Here is a 27,367-nt window from a genome sequence, read left to right on the forward strand (position 1 = left end):
TCTTGACACTCTTCTGGATACTCCAATTAAATACGCATTTTGTTGCTTCAAGTTACTGCACAGCTGACTGAGGCTTTGTTTGTTTGGATTTTTGTGGGTTTTTTTTTTTTTTTTTTTTTTTAGATTTTCTATTTTTATTTTATTTTATTTTATTTCTTTTCAGTGTTCCAAAATTCACTGTTTATGCACCACACCCAGTGCTCCATGGAATATGTGCCCTCCATAATACCCACCACCAGGCTCACCCAACCCTCCACCCTGTCCCCTTCAAAACCCTCAGCTTGTTTCTCAGAGTCCACTGTCTCTCATGGTTTTTCCGCCTCCGATTTCCCCCAATTCACATTTCCTTTCCTTCTCCTAATGTCCTTCATGATATTCCTTATGATCCACAAGTAAGTAAAACCATATGATAATTGACTCTCTCTGCTTGACTTATTTTACTCAGCATAATCTCTTCCAGTCCCATTCATGCTGATACAAAAGTTGGGTATTCATCCTTTCTGATGGAGGCATAAATACTCCATTGTATAGATGGACCATATCTTCTTTATCTGTTCATCTGTTGAAGGGCATCTTGGTTCTTTCCACAGTTTGGCAACTATGGCCATTACTGCTATGAACATTGGGGTACATATGGCCCTTCTTTTCACTGCATCTGTATCTTTGGGTTAAACACCCAGTAGTGCAATTGCAAGGTCATAAAGTAGCTCTATTTTTAATTTCTTAAGGAATTCTCACACTGTTTTTCAAAGTGGTTGCACCAACTTGCATTCCCATCAACAGTGTATGAGGGTTCCCCTTTCTCCACATTCTCTCCAATACATGTTGTTTACTGTCTTGTTGATTTTGGCCATTCTAACTGGTATAAGGTGGTATCTCAATGTGGTTTTGATTTGAATCTCCCTGATGGCTCATGATGATGAACCTTTTTTCATGTGTCTGTTAGGCATTTGTATGTCTTCTTTGGAGAAGTGTCTGTTCATGTCTTTTGCCTATTTTTTAACTTGATTATCCTTTTTTTTTTTTTTTGAGTGTTGAGTTTGAGGAGTTCTTTATAAATCTTGGATATCAGCCCTTTGTCTGTAGCGTCATTTGTGAATATCTTCTCCCGTACCGTGGGTTGTCTCTTTGTTTTGTTGACTATTTCTTTGCTGTGCAGAAGCTTTTGATCTTAATGAAGGCCCAAAAGTTCATTTTCACTTTTGTTTCCTTTGCCTTTGGAGACATATCTTGAAAGAAATTGTTTGGCTGAGGTCGAAGAGGTTACTGCCAATGTTCACCTACAAGATTCTGATAGATTCCTGCCTCACATTCAGGTCTTTTATCCCTTTTGAGTTTATCTTTGTGTATGGTGTAAAAGAATGGTCAAGTTTCATTCTTCTATACGTAGCTGTCCAATTTTCCTAGCACCATTTATTGAAGAGACTATCTTTTTTTTCCACTGTTTATTTTTTCCTGCTTTGTCAAAGATTATTTGACCATAGAGTTCAGGGTCCATATTTGGGCTCTCTACTCTGTTCCACTGGTCAATGTGTCTGTTTTTGTGCCAGGACCATGCTGTCTTTGTGATCACAGATTTGTAGTAAAGCTTGAAATCAGGCAACGTGATGCTCCCAGTTTTGTTTTTCTTGTTCAACATTTCCTTAGCAATTAGGAATCTCTTCTGGTTCCATACAAATTTTAGGATTGTTTGTTCCAGCACTTTGAAAAATGCCGGTGGAATTTTGATCAGGTTGGCTTTGAAAATATAGATGGCTCTAGGCAGTATAGATACTTTAACAATGTTTGTTCTTCCAATCCATAAGCATGGAATGCTCTTTCATTTTTTGTGTCTTCTTTGATTTCTTTCATGAGTGTTCTGGAGTTCCTCGAGTGCAGATCCTTTACCTCTTTGGTTAGGTTTATACCCAGGTATTTTATGGTTCTGGTGCTATAGTAAATGGAATCGATTCTCTAGTTTCCCTTTCTGTATTTTCATTGTTAATGTATAAGAAAGCAACTGATTTCTGTACACTGATTTTGTATCCTGCCATATTACTGAATTGCTATATGAGTTCTAGTAGTTTGGGGATGGAGTCTTTTGGGCTTTCCATATAAAGTATCATGTCATCTGTGAAAAGAGAGAGTTTAACTTCTTCATTGCCAGTTTGAATACATTTTACTTCTTTTTGTTGTCTGATTTCTGTTGCTAGGACTTCTAGTACTATGTTGAACAGCAGTGGTGAGAGTGGACATCCCTGTCATGTTCCTTATCTCAAAGGGAAGACTGTCAGCTTTTCCTGTTTGTTTTTAATTATGCTTTCCCTATGAGCTGCATTTGGAACAATTTCTATTGCTATGTCTTCAAATTCATCCCTTGCATTTCTACAGTTCCTAATCTGAAAACAATCTCATCTCATGTATTTTTTTTTCCATTTTACAACTTGTGTTTTTCACCTATAGCAGTTCATTTTTTGGTCCTTACTATGTCTTTTATGTCTCTACTTAACTTTTTGAATTATGGATTACAGTTATAATGACTGCATGTCTTTGTCTAATATTCTAACATCTGAGGGAGTTCTAGGTCAGTTTGATTTATTCATTCTTCCCCTTGTTACAGGTTAAATCTCTCTCCTTCTTTCCATGCTGGTAATTTTTTATTTGATTTCAAATATTTTGAATTTTATTTTGTTGGGGGCTCAAAATTTTTATATTCCCATAAATATTCTTGAGTTTATTCTGGAATGCACTTATTTTCCTTTGAAAAGGTATACTCTTTTTGGTTATTGCTTTTACAATTGTTTATGGAGACTGAAGCTCTGCTCATTCTAGGGCTAGTTTTTTTTCTACTTTTGAGACAAGACCCTGCTTATACTCTGTTCAGTGCCCCATGAATTATAAATTTTTGCAGTCTGACTGGTGGGAATAATCAGTATTTACAGTCCTGCATGTTTTTGTGGCAGTTTTACCTCAGATAGTTTCACATGGTTTTCCCCAGCCTGGGAAGTCACCTTACATAAATTGAAGATCAGTACAGAACTGAATTCTCATGTAAACTACAGATCTCAGAAGTTCTTTCTTCTAGAAGCTCTCTCTTCTCCAGTACTCTAGATACCATCTACATTGGTCTCCCCAGACTCTCAGCTCAATCTCTTCAATTTAGAAAGTCTACTGGGCTACCTTCCCTTCCACATGCTCTGGGATCTTTCTCAGGAAATAGGACTCACCTCATTTATTTCCCATCTGAGGGACTACTGTTTTTTATTCCCTAATGTCCAGTATCTTGCAAAATTCAATAGGTCAATTTTTTATTGTTTCATGTAAAAGGGTACTTCTGGTCCTTGTTAATATGTTGAAGTCACTCTTTAAAGAAAGTTTTCATAATTATTAAGCTCTTTCAGATTATGATTTATGGTTCACATAGCATTCATATTCTTTTTCAGTCCTATTTCCAGCATTGAAATTTGTTCATTATAATAGTATGCGACTATAAAATATTAGCAAATGTTAATAGTACTCTTGGACCTTTGTTCCTCAAGCCATTCAGTTACATTTGATTAACCTCAAACTTTATGAAGAACATAGTGAGAGGCATGATTAATATTTATAATATACAATTATATTTTATCTTATAATTAGTATAAGATAGCTTTTTGGTTGAGCAGCATGAAGTGAAAGGATTATCACAGTAAAGAATGTGATTTTGTCCATTTAAGAGGCAAGTAAAAAATGTTTCCCCACTTTTGCTCTTTGGTGTGTGTGTGTATGTGTGTGTCATAATTGTGAAAAAAAATCATAAATTCACTTTCCAACTTGTGAGTAGTTCAAGATGGCAGAGATTCCTTTCAGAATTCCAAAGGAGGTTTGTAGCAGTTTTTGCCAATAGTAGTTTTCTTAGTTAAAAAATCCTGTAATTAAGAAATAGAAGTTTATTATTGAACATTTGGAGACTTGTTGACTAAGCATGGAATATTCTGATATTTTAACTGGAGAGTACTTATTGCAAATATATTGCTAAGACTTTGAACACTTCTCTGAGATACTTATTTGAAAACAACATTAGGAACACAAATACCAAGTGTATATTTAGAATTTAAAAAATAGAGGTGCCTGGGTGTTTCAGTGGGTTAAATCCTCTGCCTTTGGCTCAGGTCGTGATCCCAGAATCCTGAGATGGAGCCCCACATTCGGCTCTCTGCTCAGCAGGAAGCCTCTTCTCTTCCTCTCTCTCTGCCTACTTGTGATCTCTGTCTGTCAAATAAATAAATAAAATCTTTAAAAAAATAATTAAAAAAATATATGTCATTTAGATAGCAACTAAACTGAAGGATCTCTGATTCTACTCTTCCAACGATGACAATAGCATTTGAAAATTTAAGTAAAATGTTTAGCCATTTGCTTGGACATCTAGGAAACATTATGGTTTCAGTCAGCTAGTAGCATGATTGTTCCTGATACCTAGACTAATGTAAAGAAGTTGGTATAAAATACCCTCAAAGTAGTGTTAAGTTTCTTTTAGTATTTGATATCTTTGGTGAAGAGTCTGAACATAAATAATGTGTTCATATTTGTGAGTGCTGCCAATGCCACACAGAGTGACACATCAGCACACTGAATGAGACAGGGTATAGTGCTTCTTTGTATATGCACCTATATGTTCTGGCCAGGAGGAAATGAAGTCATTCATAAATTAGGACTCCATGACAGAATATATTATCAACAAAGTTTTCTCTAGGTGTAATGATAATACTGATGACTTGAATCCCAAATGTTGTCACTGAAGGACACATATTTTTCTTTTAGACAAAGAAGACAGAGAGTATTCAAGGGAGGGGCAGAGGGAGAGAGAAAGTCTTAAGCAGGCCCCACGCCCAATGCAGAGTCCAATGAGGTCCTCAATTTCACGACTCTGAGATCAGGACCAGAACCAAAATCAGGAGTCATATGTCCAACTAACTGAGCCACCCAGGCACCCCACATCCTTTTCTTTTTAAAATACACACAAGAATTCTTATTGTCTTTTGCAATTATATAATTAATATTTATAATTTATTTTTTAAATACGTAATTACAATTTAGAAGGAATAAGTTAAGAAACCAGAAAACACAATGTTTAATAATTATTCATCTTTGTAAGTGATGAATATAAAGGGAAAGAATAGATCCAACATTTTTAAATTTTATTATCCAATGCTAATTATGTTGGGGCCATAAGAGGACCAATGTGTCTCTAATATGTTAGAATCTTGCAATTAGAGAACGAACCTCTTTGAAAAACAGTATTGGAAGGGGATGCTTTCAACTGAGCTCTGAAGATATGCTTCCTATTTGGAGCTTGTAGACACTGGATATTCACAAAGCTAGGAGAGTTTAACCCTGGATTAGGGATCCCAAGAACCACTCTTAGTCTGTCTGTTCCTTGGAGCTGAGGGTCAAATATTGAGTAGGATAATATGGCATGCCTTCCCTTTAGTCAACTTCTCAAATATTTTCCCTAAGAAAAGGTTCTACCCACTGTTGTTTCCTTAATACACTTCATTAGGAGTGATTTTGCTGGGGGAGGCAAAATAGTTTTGGAAAACAATTTTTCAAAAAATTATTGGTGTTTCCATTTCAAAACACACATTTATCTTTATTCCAAGCATACCCTGCTCCTCCAATTCTTAAATAAGATACACAAAATAAATCTTGCCTTGAATATAATTTAGGGCTTATATATAGATTCTTTTAAAGACAAAATGAATTCAGTCATTAGATATTTGTTGAAGGGCTTCTCTGTGCAAAGCATAGTGATAGGCTACTTTAAATAACATATGATGCAAAGTAGCAAGGGATTTATAATGTATTTACAGGACAGGAAGACACAAAAACCCAGTAATTTCAGACATGACTAATTGGCACAAAACCATACTATATGTTCTTCCTTACCCCTCTGAGTAAGATAGCAAGCTCTTTGAGGGCAAAAACTGTTTTGTTCATTTGTTTGTTTGTTTTTATGTGAGATTCTATCTCTAGTACCTACAAGCATAAGGTTCTGGTAGGCAGAGGTGGAGAGCGTGTTCTAGGCTGTAGAATCAACAGTTAAAATTGAACAGACATAGTAATGCATTGGATTGGGTGGTAGATTAGGGGACCACTCTGAAATAGCTGAAACAAGGTTCCTAGCAGGATAGGCCCTTGAGTTAGTATGAGGGCAATTTCCAGAGGAAATTGAATGCTATCCTTAGGATGGCATTAACAAAAAGATAGAGCAGGTTTTCACATACCTTTAGTTTATTCATCATTTTACTAGTGTCCTCTCCCCACTTTTATTCTTAGCCCTTTGGAAAAGTTCCTGATATGGTTTATTTTTATGGCTGAATTATATGATAATTTATGGCTTTGGGTAAATTATTCACAATGCTATATTCTGCTACTAGGAGTGCCAAAATTTAATTAGATCTGCCACAGAAATGTCTATTCCAAAAGTGGCTTTTTACCCTGTAAAAAAACACGTGATTTTTCCATAGCTAATAGAGGAGTGACACTTAAGAACCTGCACTGATAGCCAACTTGTACCGAGATTTGTGTAGAAAAACATGGTATGTGTGATGTATATACATTTTTATATTTGCTATATAAAAACACATGCCATATTGTGCATTTTTTCAATTTAAATAATGATTAAAAATATATCCATCATTCTAAGGATTATCCCGATTTCTCTTTTGTCAGTCTGCACATTGCATGAAAACAATTTGTGACAGTGATTGACTTAAATGAACCCACTTCTGAGAGAGGGATTGTTTTAATTAAAATTGTTGGGTATTTTTTCTTATATCTGAAGGCATTTGAACTGATTTGCATTTCTTTCAGTTTTGAGTGTTGAGGCTAATATATCATGAAACATTTTTTTTCTTGAAATGCACGCACATTAGCTTTCATTATTTCTATTTTAATTAATGTCAGAGAACATAGTACAGAGTTTCAGACAAGGAGTATCCTCAAAATATTTTTAGTAGAATGTCAAGTAAAGTATGTTATATAGTAAGCATAACAAAAGAGAAAATACAAGGAAAAAGGTTAATTAAGACAAAGTTTTCATATTTTCTTAAGCAGAGTAAATATTCTAAATATGTAAGTATTTTAAGAAAGAATAAAGAACTCTAACAGTTTTATGAGTTGAAAAATATTTTTGCATTTTTATATGGCTAGCTAAAAATAGGCAAGTGATTTCAGATACTTATTTTCCTTTAGTTATTAATTGAGAATCAAGACTGTGGAGATTGTCCTCTAGTAGATCTAGTAACTTAGTCATACCTTTGCCTGACCACATATAATTGATATGGTTGTCTTCTCAGGAAAATTGTTTCATTTTCTTTTGTTTTGTATTATGATTATTTAGCTTTGTACTTCTGGACTTTGAGGAAAGATTTTGTTTTCTTCCGTTTTAATTATTTGAAAGAGTGACCTCAAGCTATAAATGGCCACATCACACAATGGCCAGTTTTATAAGTGAGGATCATAGTAAAGGTTTTGTGGGTATGTGACTAAACACAAAAAGAAACTAATATGTGGAATCCTTGAAAATTTGGGGCACCAATTAATCTACAACAGTAATATGCTTTAGGTTATTTGCATATATGTATGCAATATCGTTTGCAAGTATGTATGAAATGTTATCTTTACACATTCTTTGCCAAAAGGCATTATTATTAAATCTGCATTTTCATTATAAAATTATATAAGAGCTTTTAAATAATAAAATGTTGAAAAATATATATTCTAGTAACCAACAAAATATATTTATTTTATACATTTTGATGTATTCTTTCCCATATTTTCCCCCATGGATAATATTTTTTACATAGTCATGCTCATGTTATATATACATATGTCAGTACAAAAAAGTTTATAACACTGAAGACTTATTTTTAAGTTAGAAATCTAGCAAGTACAATTACCTGGTCAAAAGTTTTAGACAATTTTTAGACTTTATTGCCATCCTGGATTTCTTATTTTTGCAAGTTTTTATTAGCAATATATGAAATTACTAGATAAATTACACTCTAACACAGTCAACATTCATTCGAAAAACATATATTGCCCAGATCCTATTTATGTAGACCCTAGAGATGTAATGGTGAGCAATATCATACATTTCGATTTTCTTCACGAAACTTACAGTAGAGTTTGGAAACAGATGTCAATCATATTATTGCACAAACAAACATGAAATTCAAATCATGAATTATAAAGCAAAACACTAACACTTGTTAACTTGCATGATGGGTACATAGATGTAGGTTGTATTATTTCCTATAACTTTTATTGTAGTAAAATCATTTCAAAATGGAGAATTTTGATATTTTAAAAATGAGTAATGCTTATGAAGAATGCTGCCATGGAAGTGTTCAGGGGAGGAATCTGAACTCATCTGAGGGGTCAGAAAAGTGCCTCAGAGGAAGAGTTGATGGAGCTGAACTTGAGAAGGAGGAAATGGAGTTAAGTGTGCCAAGATGAATGCATGTGGGTGTCTGTGCACAGAAGGGCAAGGAGGCATCTTTATGCAGGTGAGCATAGGTAAAGGGGACATGATAGATGTGAGAGATTATGGGATATTTGCAGACAGCCCCCAGGGACCCAGGCTGGGCTACGAGCAGAGGTTGGCATGGAGCAGTTTCAAACCAGGCAGGTCAGGTAAAATGGGGCCCCACTGCATGTTGCTGGATCTGCTGGATTGGAACAAGCACACTGCCCATGGGATGACCACCTAGGAGAGGCCAGGAAGGGCTGCAGTGCGTCCCGTGGTGAAGCTAGAACAGGGGAAAGGGAGGGAGATTGTGAAGACAGAATCTGCAGGAATCAGGCAACTGTTTAGTGGAATGACAAAAGCAAGTGCGGTGTGAATGTGAGTGGCTGAGACAGTTCACAGGAGTCTCCTAGTCAAGGCTACGAGTACCTTCTGGAGAATGACACTAGACGAGTTTAAGCCTACAGGATTAGATCTGCAACCTCGGTGAGGATTGCACCGGTGGAGATTTATTGGAAATGTGGCCAATGACAAAGTGGGGCAGATAGTAGAAGAGATTTTCAAGCACTTTGATTCTAACTTCATGTTGTCTTAAATCACAGATCCGGCTCCAAGTGTGCAGGATTTGGGTTAGATACAGCCATGGTTAATCTTTAAAAACCTAGTTTAAGAGGAAAAAAATAAAAAAAAAGATTGGTTTGCATTTTATTTTAGGCTTTTTTAAAGTTATAGTCAATTGTTCAACTTCCAGAGGCCAACTTCCAGAGGCTTGTGGGGGTTATATGTCTTGTACTGCCTTGCCTGACCTACTTAATTCAGTTTAGTGGTTATGGTGGCAGGATCCTGTTCAACCCCCAGCTGGGCACTTATCAGCTTTATGCTTGTCAATGACTCCATCTTTCTGTCTCCATTTCCTCCTCTTCAAAGTGGGCTTCCCGTTAAGTAATTTGTGATGAGTTCAATGAGTTAATCCTACGATGTACTAAGAACAGTGCCTGGCACCTGAGAAGAGCACAATGCTATTATGGTTTCTAAAGAGAAGACATCAAAGAATGTGAAACTTGATACATGGATACCAATTTCATCTCGTTTCTTTGAAATTTAGTGAGAATTCAAAAACACAGTTTTGAATTTAGCTTATACTTGCTTATCAGAAATCAGGTGTCATGACGAAGAGCTCACCTGGTCTTATGTCCTCTAGTTTCATCCATGTTGTCACAAATGACACAATTTCCCTCTTTTTAAAGCTGAATAATATTCTGTTGTATATAGATACCTCATTTTCTTTATCCATTCACTCACTAATGGACACTTGGTTGTTTCTGCATTTTGGCTAATGTGAATAATGCTGTGGTGAATATGGGAGTGTAGATATCTCTTCAAAACCCTGATTTCACTTCCTTCGGCTGTGTACCCAGAAGTGGGATTGTTGGATCAGTTGAATGTGGTAGTTCAATTTTTAATTTTTTGAGGAAACCCATACTATTTCAACAATGGCTGCACCAATTTGCATTCCCACCAACAACGCACAAGGATTCCCCTTCTCCACATCCTTGTCGTTTTGTCTTTTTGATCGTAGAAAAGGAAAAAAAAAGTGTTCTTTTTGTTAAAGTGTGAGGGAGCTTGTGGGGGTTATATGTCTTGTACTGCCTTGCCTGACCTACTTAATTCAGGTCTAGAAGATGTAGTAAGCTAAAATGTTGAATTTAAAAGTAAGTCATTCAGAACATAAAGGTTTTACAGAAGAATCATAAATCTCTGAAATCCTCTGTATGTCATCATGACAATTAATAACCTGCCTTTTTACCTTTGCTTTCTTCTTTTCCATGCCACTTATTTTCAGTGATGAGCATAAGTACATTGCAGCATAAATAAGAAAAGGAGTCCTTGATACTTAGAGTCAGTAGCCCAATTTTACTGAGAAATGGGTGGACTAAGGCACAAGACTAATTTTCCCACTAATGCACACCTTAAAATTGTGTGTGAATTTTAAAGGTATATACTACAGAATAAGGAACAAATGTCACATGATCCCAATAATCACTCATATTTTTTTTAATCCTTGTCTTCTAGAAGCATCTACATTCTATTCTATTTAGTCAGACTGATGTGATGCTGTGGTGTTCATGCATTATTCCCCAGATTTTCTTCATTCTCATATGACCTTCAAAGAAAATCTGTGTACCATAATGTTATTTTTGAAATTATTAGTTCTATCATATGTACGTGACAGTAGATATTGACATTCTCTTTAATTTTTTGAGCATTAAACAAAAAGCTAAGGGTATTCTGGTTTGGAACAACATTTTTTTTTTTTTTTTGGTATGTGTATTTTTTTGTTTTTACCTGTTGGCTAATCCACAAATTTTCTGTCAATTACAAGATGGTCGACTTCATTGTTCTGTACCAATCTACTGTTTTGATAGCATGATCTGATCACATTTGCAAGTCCCGTTCAGCAGTAGTGAAGAGGTGCCAGTTGCCATGGTGAGGACTACGATGTCCAATATCAAATCCAGTCATGAGATGGGGATAACCTTTGAAAAGCCATATGTAAATATTTATTTTCAAAGGTACAACTGGCCCTTTGTAAAGCCTGAGTCACTCCACTGGTTATCTTTTCAATGCATCAAATAAGAAGTCTGTTACCATATAATTTCCCTTTTCATTTTAATAAACTCCCACTGTCCTCTATCCTTGGCCCTTTTGGTTAAGAATCAAATCAAATAATTTCACTCTCCTTTTTAGATATACATCAGTTTAATATGTCTAATTTGTCTGGATCATGGTCACAGAGATGATCTCACAACAAAGGTTCGTTGTTGTGTCTTACCCTGAACTGAGAAATCAACTTTCTCATTTTCCTATGGGTCATGCATAAGTACCAGATGCTCCCATGCCAGTGACAGTGACCCTTTAGACATCAAAGAAACATTCTCCATAATGAGGTTTTTCTTCCTAAGAATGCATATCAAAATGCTAGTTTGATTAAAAAAAAAAAAAAAACAGGTTTTTCACCTTTTGGGATTACTGGTCAAATTAAATAAAAAAGAAAAATCCATTAAAAAGCCTTATTAAAGGCTTCTTAGAACCAGAAGTTTGCAAAACTCTTGTATGGCCATCCTGAATGATATTCAACTAATTAGTTCAGGATTTAACTAAAATTACACCAATAGATTTGGTAGCTTAATTGTTCTAATTAATCATTTAAATCCACATGTTAGTTTTATAAAATGACCCATTTTCTGCAGCTGACACATGCAACTTCTGACCTTCTATGATTAGTATGTGCCAGGTTTGATAAATACAGAGGAATCTGGGAGACACAGAATCAAAGGTGCTACTTCTATCAAATGCCCTCTTCTGAAAAAGAAAAAAAAAAATGAATCAGAAAAAGAAATAAGAAACTCTGTTGTGACACGTTGTGAGGCTTATGATAACTATGTTTGCCTTTCAGATCCCCAGCTCAAGGGTATAGTGACCAGGTTATATTGCAGGCAAGGCTACTACTTGCAAATGCACCCCGATGGAGCTCTCGATGGAACGAAGGATGACAGCACTAATTCTAGTAAGTGACGACCTCAGGCCTCCCGTTAACACAGTCGGGAGAACATACACTGCTACATAAATGACTTCCTAAGCTACCTTTACAAATACCTGTTACGTTGGTTCATTTTTGGGAATGTTACACACTAGAAGGCCATCCACTGTTTTACTGAGACCACGTGGATGAAAACATGAGCAGAGCAACACACAAAGCCTGTCATTTTAAGATAATCCGTTTCTCTCTCTCTCTCTCTTTTTTTTTTTTTTTTCTCAAAACAATTGGCAGATCCAGCATTGTTGTTACTTTCATCTCATTAAAGTCAAGTAAGTACACTAGTGCATTTGGATGAAAGACGAATCCATGTTTACCTTGGAAATATTTTTATCAAACCTGTAGCTTTTTAATGATAATTGTGGAAATTAAAGAGCTATAAGGATTAGTTGTTTCAAAGAATAGAAATGTCATATTTCAAATGTGTCTTCAACAAGAAAAGATAGTATCTTTTTTAGAGAGAGGACATGAAGGCTCTGTGCGTTTAAATACATTGTACAAAATGTTTCACTACTTTACAGAATTGGGCCTCTGATGATTTGTCTTTAATTGAAAAACCACTGACCCTCCATTGTATTAGTGTCTGTCTTCATTTTACTATTTTTTAATATATAACTTTTCTTTGTATTTTCATTCTGGTGTCCCTCTTTATTCAATTGTCCGTGTGTTCCTTTCCCATTTTCTGTTTATACTGGCATTAGATTCCTTTTAATTTAGCATGTCAGTTCTAAAATAGACACCTTTTACTGCTCAGGAGAATCAATGAAAAGCAAAACTGATTTTATTGGAAATACTTATTCACATATTACTAGTGGATCAGGAATGGATATGAATCTTTTAAACCATTTAGCATTTACCCTTCATTTACAGAGCATCATTCCATGAAAAGAAGGGAGGATTTGGATACACAAATTATGGGCACTTTCTGTTTTCAATTCTAGTAATAAAATTTTCAATAGCATGAAGAATAACTAATAACACAAAGTAGACTTCCTTTGCATTTGGTGTCCCTCTGTGTAATGTCAGTATTTTCCAGCCATTGTGTTTACTTTTTAGACTTTGGACTTTACTTCATTTAAAATTTTTCTTTCAACTTTAAATTTTTCCTGTCTGTCTGTGTTTTTCTCCTTTTCAATTTCTAATCTTTTTCTCTCTTTGTGTTTATTATGTTGCCCTTTTGTCCTTTTAAACTTTTCTCTATCATATTTGTTCATTGATTCTTTGTCACTGTTATTTCCTCCTATTTAAAGAAAGAGAAGGTAAAGCAATTCAAGCACAAGGAAGAAAGAGAAGTTGTTTTTACTCATAAAACTGATGTCAACCATTGGTTACTTGTTGGGATTTTGCCATTAGGTTGAACTTTTTGAAAGTGTAAGGACTTAACCATCTTTGATCAATAAAAGATGTCAGTTTCTTCTGGTTCAAAATAATACATGTATGTCTGCTCATTTTCTTCTATCTTGAACTCCTTATCCATTCTTTGACAAAAGGCGTTCTCTTTTTCTTATGTCTTATACTTGTGGGGTTATGGACTCTTGAGATTCACAAGTTCTGATGTCTTCAGTGTTCTCTGATTTCCTTCAGCAAAAGTCCAACTGAGAGTGAGGACTAGTTTTCCATAACTCTGATACCTGCAAGAATTAGGAAATTCTGACCTAGAGGTTGAGGCCATCCCTTATGACAAAGTTTTCAAGAAAGGAAATAAACCATAGCTATATAAAATGCTGTTTAGTTGGACTTCTCAGAAAAATAATTTCTTTCAAAGATTTTATGCATTTCTTTTCTACCTTCTTCTTTGTTTTGTTTTTTTTTTTTTAATGCCAAACAAGTTGGTTGTTTTAAATGATAGAAATCAATACTGAATTAAGAAGTGTTAGGTAGATGCTGTCTTCTACAGCATATTGCTTCAGAACTTGATCAGCAGCACAGTATTTTCTAAACTGTGAATGTGCGGATGTAGACATCATATGCACACACACGTAATTGTATCTGGTTATATGAACCATATTCAATACTACACTGGACAGCTGAGACCCTGAAAGAGATACAATCTTATGTTCTCTAAATGCATAAGGCTTCTTTTCTCCTGCTATGTAACCATATTAGAAGGAACAGAAATCTTGGAGCAACACTTGGAATCCTCTCTCATCCCCCTTAAATGCTGGTGAAGAATGAAGCGGGAGCAGCAGCTCCCGGGTCCAAGCAAACCAGAACCAAATGGTAGTGCTCGCACTCAAGGGCCACTATGGGCCGCAGCTGCTTTTCTTACAAGTTACACTGCACTTTCTGTGCACATTTAGCTCATTAGGTTAGTTTTATTACCATTTCAACATTTGCAAAGACATAGCAAAGAGAGCAAAACAAGGTGAGGTAAAGATTCACTTCTCAAAAGGCTATAAACATTGCATGACCCTAAAATTTAATAAAACATGGCAGGAATACAACAGCTTTATAAAAAGCCACAGGAGTTACTAATTAACTCTACTTTTGGGTACCATCACCTTTGCAATTGAAAAACACAGCTTTTTTTTAGGTGGGATTTAAGATCATTTCCTTTTCTCTGGTTCATTACAGCAGTCTTATGAGTCTTGAGAAAACCATAAACTGTGAACAATATTCTGTAAAAAGTGGGGGGAGCAATAAAGATGCTGGCAGCCAGGTCCTCATGGGGACATTGCCCTTTGGTTTGCATTAGGGTGTGATGTAGTAATTCACGCATGTGTTTTAGATTTTTGATAATTCTTTGAATACAAAATAAGAATTAGTCATCTATAAGTAGGAAAAAAAAAAGAGAGAGAGAGAGAGAGAGAGAAATGCCCTAAGAGTCACCATGATGCCATAGTAGAGGTTACAAACACCAAAACTGAGGATTGAACCTTCAAATCTTCGTGATTTGAGTTGGACTCATTTCCCACAGCTAAACATGAGCTTATTAAGAACTAGGTAAAGTCAGAACCACCCTACGAAGCTGCCCTTTGCCAAAATTTTCAGATGATTTGAGAAGAGAGAGACAGGCCAGCAGGCAGGTGAGCCTAGCACTAAAGTCCTCCCTGGGTTTTCCAGCCTGAGATCTAGAAATTTCTGGGAGGAAAAATGGTAAGACGACGGTTGATGATGGACGATTGGTCCAAATAGAGAAGATACTGTAGCAACTTGATCACTTCTTATTAGCTTCCATGTGCCCTAGAAAGATCTTTCACAGAAAGAAATGAGCCCCCAGATTACTTCATCAGCAGATTCATTTTCAGGGGTGTATCTGTTTAAAACCCATACAGCTTCCCATCTATCTGCTAAAGTTAGCATTACCACGAACTATGGCATTTGATTAAGAGGTGATTTTCTTTCCCCCCAGTTGTTTTGGGGTGCCACGAGGTTTTCCTGCACTCTTAAATTTAATCATTCCCATTACCAGACTTAATAAATGCTCTACGTGGAATATGACTATAGAAATATCAATATGCCAGTAACTATAGCAATATTAAAACCTCACATGCACCAAGATCTCTCCCCTTAGAAATTCTTACCTGATAATTTGATGTGTAAAAATTGCCCATCACTCACAGTGATCACCAACCCACAGGGCTTGGGATGGTTATTTTCACTCTGGCTGTCCTTTAGGGTCATTTGAGGAACTTTTTTTAAAAAGTTAAAAAAAAAAAAAAACTCTTTATGCCCTAAACCCCAACCTCTCTTCCAGAGATTTTTATTTAATTTAATTAGTCCGCAGTTGGGCAGGGTTGTCCTCTCTTATGAATACAGCTAGTTTTAAAGTATAGCCGGGATTGAAAATCACTATTATGTGGAAAACTAGAATGTCCCACGGAACGAACAAAGTATCATGAACGTTTTATTGTTCTGACTTCCCTAGACTTTGTGACATGGCTTTATAATTACATAAAATACAAAAGGAATAGAAAAATAAAATGATGCCTCAATTAATGTTTTAATTAACATCATGAATTCTTTATGGTCAGCTCTGAACAGGTTTCCACAGGAAGTAGTTATATGGGTTCACTTTGTATTATCATTCTGTAAATGATAATAACTGACATTTTATAATTCAGGTCCCAACCAAATTCCTAAGGAAAATCTATTTTTTTATATGATCATTTTAGACTATCATCTATAATTTTTCTCTTTCCTATACCACATTATTTTGGTTACTTCATATATTCTTACTTTCAAGAATTATAACATCTGGCTTATATCAAATATATGGCACCTATAAGTACTATTAAGAGTATATAAAGATGAGAATAATTAAGTTTGAATGGTTAAGTTAGAATGGTTTTCAAGGACAGTCGTGTAATTGTGATTTTTTTTCTCTAAAACTTTTGTGTATCAATCAGAAATTGTTCTATGGTGCCCATCCTTTCAAAATAAGGAAGATGGGGCAGTCTAGGAGTTCTGGCCAAGAAGGGAATTGGCCAGGGGCCTCTCCCAAGAAGAAGGAATATTGAATTACAGTGACACAAGTACCTCATAACTGCTCAATGATTCCCACTCCTGTTTACTGTTTTACAAATAGAAGTGAACAAGCATAAACCTCATTCTTCTATAACATAAGCCCCTAGAATCCCATGGAAGATGGCTCAATATCAGTTTGCATCATGAAAGCTAATATCCACTGAACCATATACACTCCTCTGAGTATTCCTGTAGGTGTAATTATCTATGGCCATGGCTTGCCATGTTCCTTTCATCACAGACATCTTGAGATCTTGGGATCATTAACATGCAATAATTGAAGGAGAGGGTATAATTTCCCCCCCAGCCTGACAATGCATAATTTTATTTAATTAAATAAAAATTAATTTATAAAGTCCATTTTTAATTATGTACTGAGCAGACTCATAGATTGAAGTCAATGTGGCCCAGTTTTCCCAATGATCTGTCTTTGTGGAAAACAGTTGAGAACCTAAAATAGGTGTTTTGTTTACTTGTTCAATTCAGCATCTCAGTGCTGTCGTTGCCTGTTCAGGCCTGGTCCATTGCTTGGAATTAGTCTTCAGTTAAGACCATGGGAGCAGATAACCACACTGTGGATAATTAACTACTCTTATAAGCATATCTACTATAAAGTTGCCCAAACCATCGAGCAGTTATTACTAAGAAAGTTGCTAGAACACCTACTGAAGAGTTAACATATAACCCTGGCATGGAAATGTGTTAAAGGAATGTTAAGACTTTATAAGAAATTAATGATAACATTGCTCTCCGTACTATGTAAAAATATATATATATATAAATACTTTCCTTGACAATAAGGGAAGAAACGAAACATGGAACTATAAATGAGTTTTTATCTTGGGTGGGTAAAATTGAACACTTTTCCCTCTTTTATTTTAGTTATCACTCAAAGCTTTATAAGATATTAGTAAAGGAAATGTCTCTCTAAAATGTGCATGCCGTTCAGTACAGTTAATTCTTTCTAAATTGAGTACATTGGCAGCGCACGTCTTTTCTGGGCTCTGCTGGCATCTCAAATTTGTTCAGCAAGAGTAATAATTCTGTTTTGGAATTGCCTTTTTAACTTGTGACCTGCCCTACATTGCAGTGATAAAGCACACCTTCTGCATGAAAGACCAGAATAAGCATTCAACTTTGACTTTTAAAATTCCACTCTTGGAGAATCTTCATAACTGATCTCTTTTGGTATCAAATGAGGTCAGACACTGTGATCCTAGAATCGGGATTACAGAGTTGACTCTGTTTATTACTCTGTCAGTTCTTTGGAATGCTATAGGCCGACCATTAAGGTATACAAATTGAAGCTCAAGTGTTAGATTTATCCATTGCAGAAACATCTTAGTCATAAAGAGAAATAAAAGTTAGTTAATTGGAACTTCTCAGAAGGTTGTAACAAAGATTATCATTGTTGTTGTTGTTTTAAAATAAAAGAAATGAGGGAGGGAAAAGTGTTGGCAAGGCTTTGTTTCTCCCAGCCCTTTTGTGACAGGTTGTTTATCTTCACAGCACTGTTCAACCTCATACCAGTGGGACTGCGCGTTGTTGCCATCCAGGGAGTGAAGACAGGGTTGTATATAGCCATGAATGGAGAAGGTTACCTCTACCCATCAGTAAGTAACATGCCAAAGATATTGGCCATTCATTCAATAGCTTGCAAAATAACAGTAGCAGCAGCAACAGAAATGAAAAGGATCTGTGTCTGTTGATTCTGCCACTTTTGCTTTAATGTGTGATCTCTATACAATGCCATAGGGGCTGTTGATTCATTATTCATCAATGTTTGAGAATATCAGTATATCAAGCAGAAGAGTATTATTACCTGTTAAAGTTGTGCATTTGCACATTTTTTAAAAAAATGAACTAGTTTGGAACTAGTTTGGAAAATTGAGTGATTTTGAAAGAGGTGATATTAATATAATCTTTTTTATTTCTCTTTAGAAATGTACTTGTCTTGGAGAGTTTCTTGTAAAAGATTATTTTGTAAATAGAAACAAAATTTGTGCAAATTCTAAAAAGGAAAATTTAAAGAGAGTAGTTCTTTTAAAACTAGGAATTCAGGTTGTGTTTGTGTTTTACTGGGGAACTACTTCTAATATAAAATGCATATTGCATTTAAATCTAAGCAAGTCTTTCTGGTTTGTAATAATGTATGCAAGAAGTTGAGCACCTTTTTTAGCCATATGACTTCTTCTGGAATATTTACTATTTCTGGGATATTTACTATTTACAAATGATTCACATTCAGATGTGCTGTATCCACATATTATAGTGTACTTAGAATGAATTTCTGCCACAGAACCAAGCAATAGAGACCTAGATGAAAGTATTTATTTTCACTATCCTTTGAGCAGAAATTGACAGGTTAAATTCATGGTGCCTCAAAGAAAAATGCTTTTATTTGGGTTTGCATTTCATCTTCATGTAAATTATTTAAAACTCTGTTGTTGGTAAATATTAGCAACAAAAAACTACGTGTAGACATATATACAGACATTACACACACACACACACAACTTAAGCAGAAACATTCTCTGGGGCATTTTCTTGAGCAAATCTGGGAAATCCTGTCAAAAAAAATGAAGTCTGAGCTGTGGATTCCCTCTGAGGTGAACTGGAAAATGTTCTTATTATTCTGGAAGCTTCATCTAGTTCCCTGAAGGGTGTTCCTGCACACAGACCTGGGCCCCACATTATGCAAATTGTGTTCTGTTTCACAAGATGAATATTCAACATACCAAGAGCAAGATCTAGTTAGAATTCCTTGTCCCTGCCCCCACTTTAGGAAAAATATGATTCAGATAAAGATCACTTTCGGGAGATGCCTTCTTTCAGATACAAGTCAATTTTATGGATCTGACATTTGTTCTGTTATTTTTGTTTGTTTCTTTTCCCTCAGGTAATCTTTGAGATGCTTGAAAGTTATTAGCTGCAGCATCTGCCGTAGCCTCTAGTTCTCAGGTTCTGTTGAAGATTTTATCACATTGTTTGCTGTACTCTGACACATGTGTAGCTATCAGGGGACACGTGAATGTTTATTTTATCTTTTTGCTATGGAGGGAGGTGCTTTCTGTTTTTTGGGATGAGGTTGCACATGTATACCACTTTTTCTTAAGGTAGGGAAATCATCTTGAGCATGTGTCTTTGCTGAAAAGACAAGCACAGGTTATGTTTGGTGCAGTCAAAGCAGAGTGGCAGGAATAGAAGTGCGGAAGGCACCAATGCCTGGTCTATGCAACCTCCTTCCCGGGCATGAGGTCTCATAAGCTTAGCTGGCGGTGATTTGTCTCAGTGACTTCAGGCTTGTCACTGACCCATCATTCTCTACTATTGCCCCCCTGGTTCTCCAGTTCCTTGGCATCTGTGCTTTGTGTTGGTGGCTAGATTCCCTGACTTACAGATGTTGGCTTTTTTTCTCTTCTCATCTTACCTCTTTGCTTTGAATCTGGAATCTAGTAAAAGCCACTCTATTTGCTCATCCCCTACCCTCAGAGGTCCCCACTGCCTAGCCCAGGCCCTTACAATCCTTAGCCATCTCATAGGAAAAGGACTTAGATGCAAACCATATGCAATTTCCAATCTTTACTTATACTCCATAAGTGCTCTATTTATTTCAATGTAATGAAATGTGAACTTCAAATAGTTCAGTAAAAAGAATGTATTTCCATAGTCAATCATTTCATAATTAGCAAGTGCTTACTTGGATAACAATATAGCATGAAATAATAGAATGATTACTATACTATATAATAATATAGGCCTATTTATCTAATAACAAAAATAATAACAATGGCTAGTATTTATATGGTACACTCTGTCCAACTCTGTTCCAAGCATGGTACCATCTTACCTCATCTAATTCTATTAAGCAAATACTATTAAAATGATCATACGGGGGCGCCTGGGTGACTCAGTCAATTGAGCATCTATCTTCCGCTCAGATCATGATCCCAGCGTCCCAAGATCAAGTCCCAGGATAGAGTCCTGGGGTCAAGCCCTGCATCAGACTCCCTGCTTAGGAGGGAGTCTGCTTCTTCTTCTGCCCCTCACCTTGGTCATGTTCTCTCTTCTCTCATTCTCTCTCTTTCAAATAAATAAAATGTAAAAAAAAAATCTTCTTAATAAAGCAACAACAATAGTAAAACAGTCATACTGATACAGAAAGAGTTTAAAAATCTGTGCAGTCTGCCAGGTAGTAAACAGAGAAGGCAGGATTTGAATATTATTAGTCTGACTCATTAGCTTACTGTTTCACTATAGTGTTTCCATGTGCCAGACATTTTTCATCATATGGTCTGACACCTAGTCTAACAAGAAGTTATAAACACATGATGATGTAATGAAAACCTTCAGGGAATTGTTACCTAGGGAAAAAACTTCATTTCAGTTATTGAGAGGTATAATTTAAAATATGATGTTCCCTTTGGAGATTCTCAAATTAATAAAAATCATAGAAAATTACATCTGGGAAAAGTTTGATGTTATACACTGAGTGTTTAAGACTCTGAGAATTCGCTACATATAACATTAAAAAAAAAAAAAACCATTTGAAATTTAAATTTAAAAACCCATGCCCTAGGCCTGTACTAATCTCCACACATTAGCAATATTGACTGTCCCCCTACATTAAGGAACCCCTGCGGGCCGCGGGTCCCGCAGGAGTGCATTTTAAAGCTCGATTCACAGACACAGGCGCCACGTTCCACCCTGTTGTGGCGAGCCGGATGAATTGGCCTGGCCACCTGTGGTCGCGCGCTACACGGTGAACAAAACGGTATCATGTTTTGATTTTTTGTGTGTGTGTGGACAACAATGTGGAAGCTAAAATTGACATATTTTTATGTAAAGTTTTTCTATTCTTTGATTTTTAATAAACTTTGGAAACCAGATGGAAAAAAAAAAAAAAAAAACCCATGCCAAACATAGTTAACCCAACCAAGGAGTTTTGAAATAAGTAGGTGTTTTAAAAGGAAAACTTCAATCATCCTTATGTTTAAAGAAAAAAAGAATAAAGACTAGAGTCCCATAAATGAAGGAATCTGTTTTAAGCTAATGCCAACTTTTTTTTCTTTTATATTTTTAACTTTTTTTTCTTAACATATAATGTATTATTAGCCCCAGGGGTACAGGTCTGTGAATCACCAGGTTTACACACCATGTCACCTCCCCAAAGTCCATAACCCAATCACCCTCTCCCTACCATCTCCCCACCACAGCAACCCTCAGTTTGTTTTGCGAGATTAGGAGTCTTGTTAGTTAGACTCCCTCCCAATCCCATCTTGTTTCATTTTTTCCTTCTGTACCCCTCAAACCCCTACTTTGTCTCTCAAATTCCTCATATCAGAGAAATCATATGATAATTGTCTTTCTCTGATTGCTTATTTTGCTCAGCATAATACCCTTTAGTTCCATCCACATCATTGCAAATAGCAAGATTTCATTTCTTTTGATGGCTGCATAGTATTCCATTGTATATATATACCACATCTTCTTTATCCATTCATTTGTTGATGGATATATAGGCTCTTTCCATGGTTTTAAGCTAATGCCTACTCTAAAAAGATCATTGAATGTTTGCCTAGTGTAAACTAGCACCTAATATGGGACCAATTATTGAGGATCCTAGGAGGTAGGCAATAAAACACTCAGATCATTCAAAATGAATTCTGTTGAATGAAAAACACATCAGTGTTTTGACTCAAGGTGCATATTTCTCTATTTGCATTGGAAGTAACTCTTGTAAGCCCCTGTCATCCAAATAAAGATATTCCATTTGTAGATAATTTCACCTTGGTGGAGAGGGGGACAAAAAAGTGTATCTTGTCTGAAATGTAAATAACCACATTTCTGATGCTGAAGGCACATGTTCCCCATGGAATCTTTCATTTGATATGACAACAGTCATTTCTTTTGTGGTCATAATAATTCTAATATATTCTTTGAAGAAGAATCTCAAGAGATTTAATGTCAGCTATAAACAGTTTGCTCAAAGGTAAAGCACAAGCTGCAAGGTTGTAGAACAGAAACTAACAAGGAAATGTTTATGCTAAAGATATGTTCAATATGATGTTGGGGGAAAATGTATTCTGACCAACTAAAAACTATCTACAGTGCTTGAGAAACAGTCTCCCCACCCCCCCAAACAACCTGTGACTTTGAAAGACTAAGAAAGTCCTCCATAGAGAGATGTGGGTTGTAAATTCTGGATACTGGAAAAAACTTAGGATGAAGGGAAAAGAGGATTCATCACTTGGGCAGACAAAAAGAAGAGTTGACGTTGGAATGTGTTTCTGATAGGAGCAAAGAAAAAGGGTCAGGGAAGGAAAGAAAATAGATTGATGGTGGGTAGAGCCTTGGGCTTGCGTGGAACATCTGGATCCTGGATCCAACCAACACCTGTGTTGTTGTCAAGCTCCAGTCCCTGCCTCTCACATTTCTCATCTGTAACATTAAAAAGTGTCCCTGGATGCCTTAAGTTAATTTTGGGATTGAAACATCCGATTTTAGTCTGATTGGTTTTTTTTTTGAATGATGAGATAATTGACACACACAAGATGTATAAAGATTCGTTATTGCTATCTTACCTCAGACTGACATTTATGAGAATGTTTTATTCCAGATAGTGCTGTAAATGTTTCTGTTACCCCCATGCAGGCATCCGGGGAGATAGTCAGCCCTGGTGTTCTCCACGTATTAGTATTTCGTCTGAGTTTCTTAACCAAGTGATACAAGTAGAGAGGAAGACAATCCTTTTTCATGTAGGTTTTTAAATGAATCATAGAAGTACGCAGCTACTGTATTTTGTAAACATTTGGGCTCATTAGAATCACCTGGAAAGGGTGGTGAAGGCAGATATTTTGGATCAGACTCCAGATATTTCAATTCAGTAGATCTAGTAGGACCCCCAGGAATGTGTAGTTTAATAAGGATTCCTCTATTGCCCCTATCTGCCCATGGTGGGTGAGTCAAAAGGCCACAGCACAACAATCAACAACAACACAGCAAGCATTATCGCAATGACTACCCGGGGAGAGGATGGTAACTTTAGACCAATGAAGTAAGAGTGGGGCTGGTAGGTAGACCACCTAGGCACAGAACTCAACACTAAGTAAAATAAAATTCTTGGTCTTCTTCACTTCCTCTGCCCCTAAGTTGAAGTCTACACGAATGTGGAGCAGTTCTGTGCACTTCTTCACAATGCACAGAACTGCTCCACATTCGTGTAGACTTCAACTTAGCTTCTTCACAATGCAGTTTCCGTAGTGTAGTGGTTATCACGTTCGCCTCACACAATGCAGCAACCCAACTATCAATTCATAATGAACATGGAGCGAGGAGAAGGACGAAACAGTCTTAAATTCAGGGAAATAAGGAAATTCTGTATGTTTTGGAAAAAGCATGTTCAAGGACCTCAAAATCTTATCTACTCTACATGAGATAGTTTTCCAATATTTTACTCACATCTTTCAGAAATATTTTTATGAGCCTCCTCTCACCACACAGTTGGGTCTGCCTTCCCACTTCTATGCCTGCAAGCATCTCTTACGTGTCTTGATTTGTGTTCCTTCAACTTCCCAGGGCTTCCCATACAGGAAAGCCTCGGAGCCCCTACCTCCTTTACCACCAATCATACGTCTTCCTGCTGAGTCAATGGCCCTCATAAAATGGGATGCTATTTTCTTCTCGACATTGTTCCTCGATCATTGCTCAAGTTTGGGGCTCAGAAATGGAACTGATTTGTTTTTTCACAGTGTGGTGCCTGATTTCTCTCAAAATTTTCTTTTCTCCCCTGAGAGTTACTCATACAAAGGTACACACAATCATTCAACCATATGCCTGTGCTCATGGAGTGTTATGTGAGTCTTTTGGCCACTCCTGATACCTGTCCTATCTCTGAATATCAAGTATGGACATCCATTCTCAGGAAACTGCCCATTGTATATCATTGAGTGCTGCTAAGATACTCTGTCCATGCTTCTTGGCTTTTTTTTTTCCCTTTAGATTGGGGTAGTGCATAGGGTTAATGAAGTCACTTGAGCCACAGAGACCACCACTCACCATCAGTAACATCTGATGTTAAACCAAGGGCTTCAGTAGCATCTGAAGACCTTTTTCACCTGGGAACTAGCCTTTCATACTCTGCCCACGAGAAGCAGGGTGGTGAAACTATAACCAGGCAGTATTCTAAGCTCATCTGGTTACCCAAGGTGCCCCTTTCAGAATGGAAACTTTTCTACCTTTCATCCTTTAGTCCTCAGGTCGCAATTTCTTTGTTTCCAGAAGGATATTAAATCAGAGATTATTATTAATGTCTCTTTTTCTAATAGTCTATGACTCTATATGCAAGTTATTCTGAACAAACAATATCTAACACATTTGAGACTATATATACATATATATAATTTGTGTATATATATTTTTGTGTGTTTCATTGGAATCATGTATTGTGCTTAAATTATATACACACTTATTCACATGATTATACTTTTGGTCAGAGTTTTTCTTTATTTCTTTTTATGAAATGTTAAATAACACTTTTTAAGTTTACACATATTTTAAAGCTTTATTTGCCATGCTTAAAAATATTTCTTTTTTCATTAAGTTTCCCTATGGTTTCTCCCACGTTATGACTCAGTTGGATATATTGCCCAATTTGAAAATGGCTATTATCCTTTCTTAGTATTTTGGCTAAGATAATTTATAGTAATAAGAAAGCAAGTATGGCCCTTCAGTTAATTTCCCTCCAGTATTCATGTAATCCCCACGATGCTGAACACTGATGCACGGAATATAATTGCGTATGACAAAGGCAAGGATGCTGTCATCCTGCTTAGGGTCACTTGCCAGAAAGAAAAAACAATTGAGAAACAAATGCAAATGTTGGACTACATGTAACTAATTTTAAGTAGTCTTTTGGGAAAAGAAAAATGTGAAACATCCCATGTTGGGTTGAAAGTAGGCAATAAAAAGAGGTAAATGTACTTTTAGTCTATGCAAGTTCCAATTGCATTTTATAGAGTACAAAGGCAGGAACTGAGGTTGACAAGGAGACAATACTAAAGCTTCAGACGGAGAAGAGGGGAAAAAAGAAGATGGAAAGGAGATCACAAGTCAACAGCAGGGCAATGCACTAGGCAGTGTTAGGGAAAGAGAAAAGAGAAGAAAGAAGAGAGGATGGGAGGAGCAGACAACAAAGGGAAGGAAACAAAGATGTGTCACAAAGAACGGAGAGAGAGGGCCATGTCTTCTCTTCACGCCGTCACCTTCCTGGGAACCACCCGCCATCACTCCCCGCCCCACCAACAGCTGACTCCTGGTTCCAGACTTCCACTCTGGGGTGGAAAAAACAAGACCCTCCCTCTTGAAGCCCAGACTGGGCTTTCCAACTGCATCCAAAAATGCCTTCTCTGCTCCAGGCCCATGGCCACATTCTCCCATTTCCCCTTCCTCTTGCCTCCTTTCCAGAATGCTGGCTGTGCTTGGTTAATGTTATTCTTTCAGCAAGGGAACAGTATGGCCATAATTTGGCTTCCAAAGGATTCTATGTGTGACGATGAGGATTAGTGGAAAGAAACTAATGGGAGTCTGACCACTGAGGGCTGGTTGGTAAGGGATGCTGAGTATATATAACAAGATGATATTCAGCCCTAGGAAAGAAGATCCTTTCATTTGCAACATCATAGATGGACCTAGAGGACAGTAGAGTGAGTAAAATAAGTCAGACACCTAAAGAGAAAACCTGTGGAATCTAAACGAATCAAATAGTTAGAAACAGAGACTTGAACCATGGTCACCGGGTCCAGGGAAGTGGGGGAAATGGGAGGAAAAAGAAAGAGAAACCTAAAGACGACTTGCAAATTAGAAACCTTTGTTTTGTTTGGACAGCACACATGCACTCTCTGTGATCTGGTGGGACATGCACTCTACAGTCTACAGTTTAAGCACTGTGACTGTAGAATCACTTCTCCTGAATTTTATAAAGGAAAATATTGCGCACATCAGTTTTGTCTCTGGACCCGGAGACAGTGGTGTTGGCAACCTGGGACTGGAAAGGATGAGAGATATTTGAAGCATTTCTGAGGAGATGTGGAAAGAAGTCCATGGTGGTCTGGGTATGATGGTGACAGAGTCAGGGCTCGCTGTGGGGGAACTGACTCAGAGAACCTGGTGGTCTGGGGTCCTTCTCATAGAGAAAACAAAACCCAGAAGGATGAAGGGGTTTGGGTGAGGAGTCTGCTGCATTGAGTTTGAGACATGTTCACTTTGCCCACAGAAGATGCAGATGGGTTATAATCCCACTGGATCACTACTGTATGATGACAAAGCTTCTTTCCCCCAAGAGAACCATGGCTAAGGGCTGTCTTAAGAATGATGTGCAGATAGACAAAAACATTGTCTGTGAGAGATGTTTTCCTTTTCTTCCTGACTGTAAGACAAACGATGAAGAAATGGGGTGAATGATATCAGCATAAATGAAGTCAGATATTAGAAAGAACTTTATAAAATAACATGACTTCTTGAGAAAGTGTTCTCAGATATTTTACTTAGTTCCTAAGTATACAGAATAAGTAGAGGCCGTTTGGAACACTGAATAGCAAAGCAGAGGACTAGTGAGTTAAATTCATAACTTGTATAGAAATGATGCTGATAATGGGGGAGGGGACTATCAGGTCTTTACATATTCTCATGGTGGTTCACAATCCTCAGCGTACTTAAGACATATTCAGATAACAGTGTAAATAATCAGATCCCAGAACATTAGCCTGAAAGATTCCAATTCAGCGAATCTAATATATCTCAAGTATCAGAAT

The 27,367-nt window shown here is 36.6% G+C and overlaps 1 protein-coding gene across 2 annotated transcripts in view; it reads left to right on the forward strand.

Annotated features, from left to right (window-relative positions):
- Window positions 1–27,367, forward strand: part of FGF14 (fibroblast growth factor 14) — a 609,423-nt gene that overhangs the window by 466,182 nt on the left and 115,874 nt on the right. For both annotated transcript variants that reach the window (XM_059143847.1, XM_059143848.1), the window contains exons 2-3: window positions 11,949–12,059; window positions 18,066–18,169. In XM_059143847.1, coding sequence (XP_058999830.1) covers window positions 11,949–12,059; window positions 18,066–18,169 — 215 coding nt within the window. The remainder of the gene's footprint in view (window positions 1–11,948; window positions 12,060–18,065; window positions 18,170–27,367) is intronic.

The sequence above is a fragment of the Mustela lutreola genome, chromosome 13, assembly GCF_030435805.1.
Source record: "Mustela lutreola isolate mMusLut2 chromosome 13, mMusLut2.pri, whole genome shotgun sequence".
NCBI classification, from domain to species: domain Eukaryota; kingdom Metazoa; phylum Chordata; class Mammalia; order Carnivora; family Mustelidae; genus Mustela; species Mustela lutreola.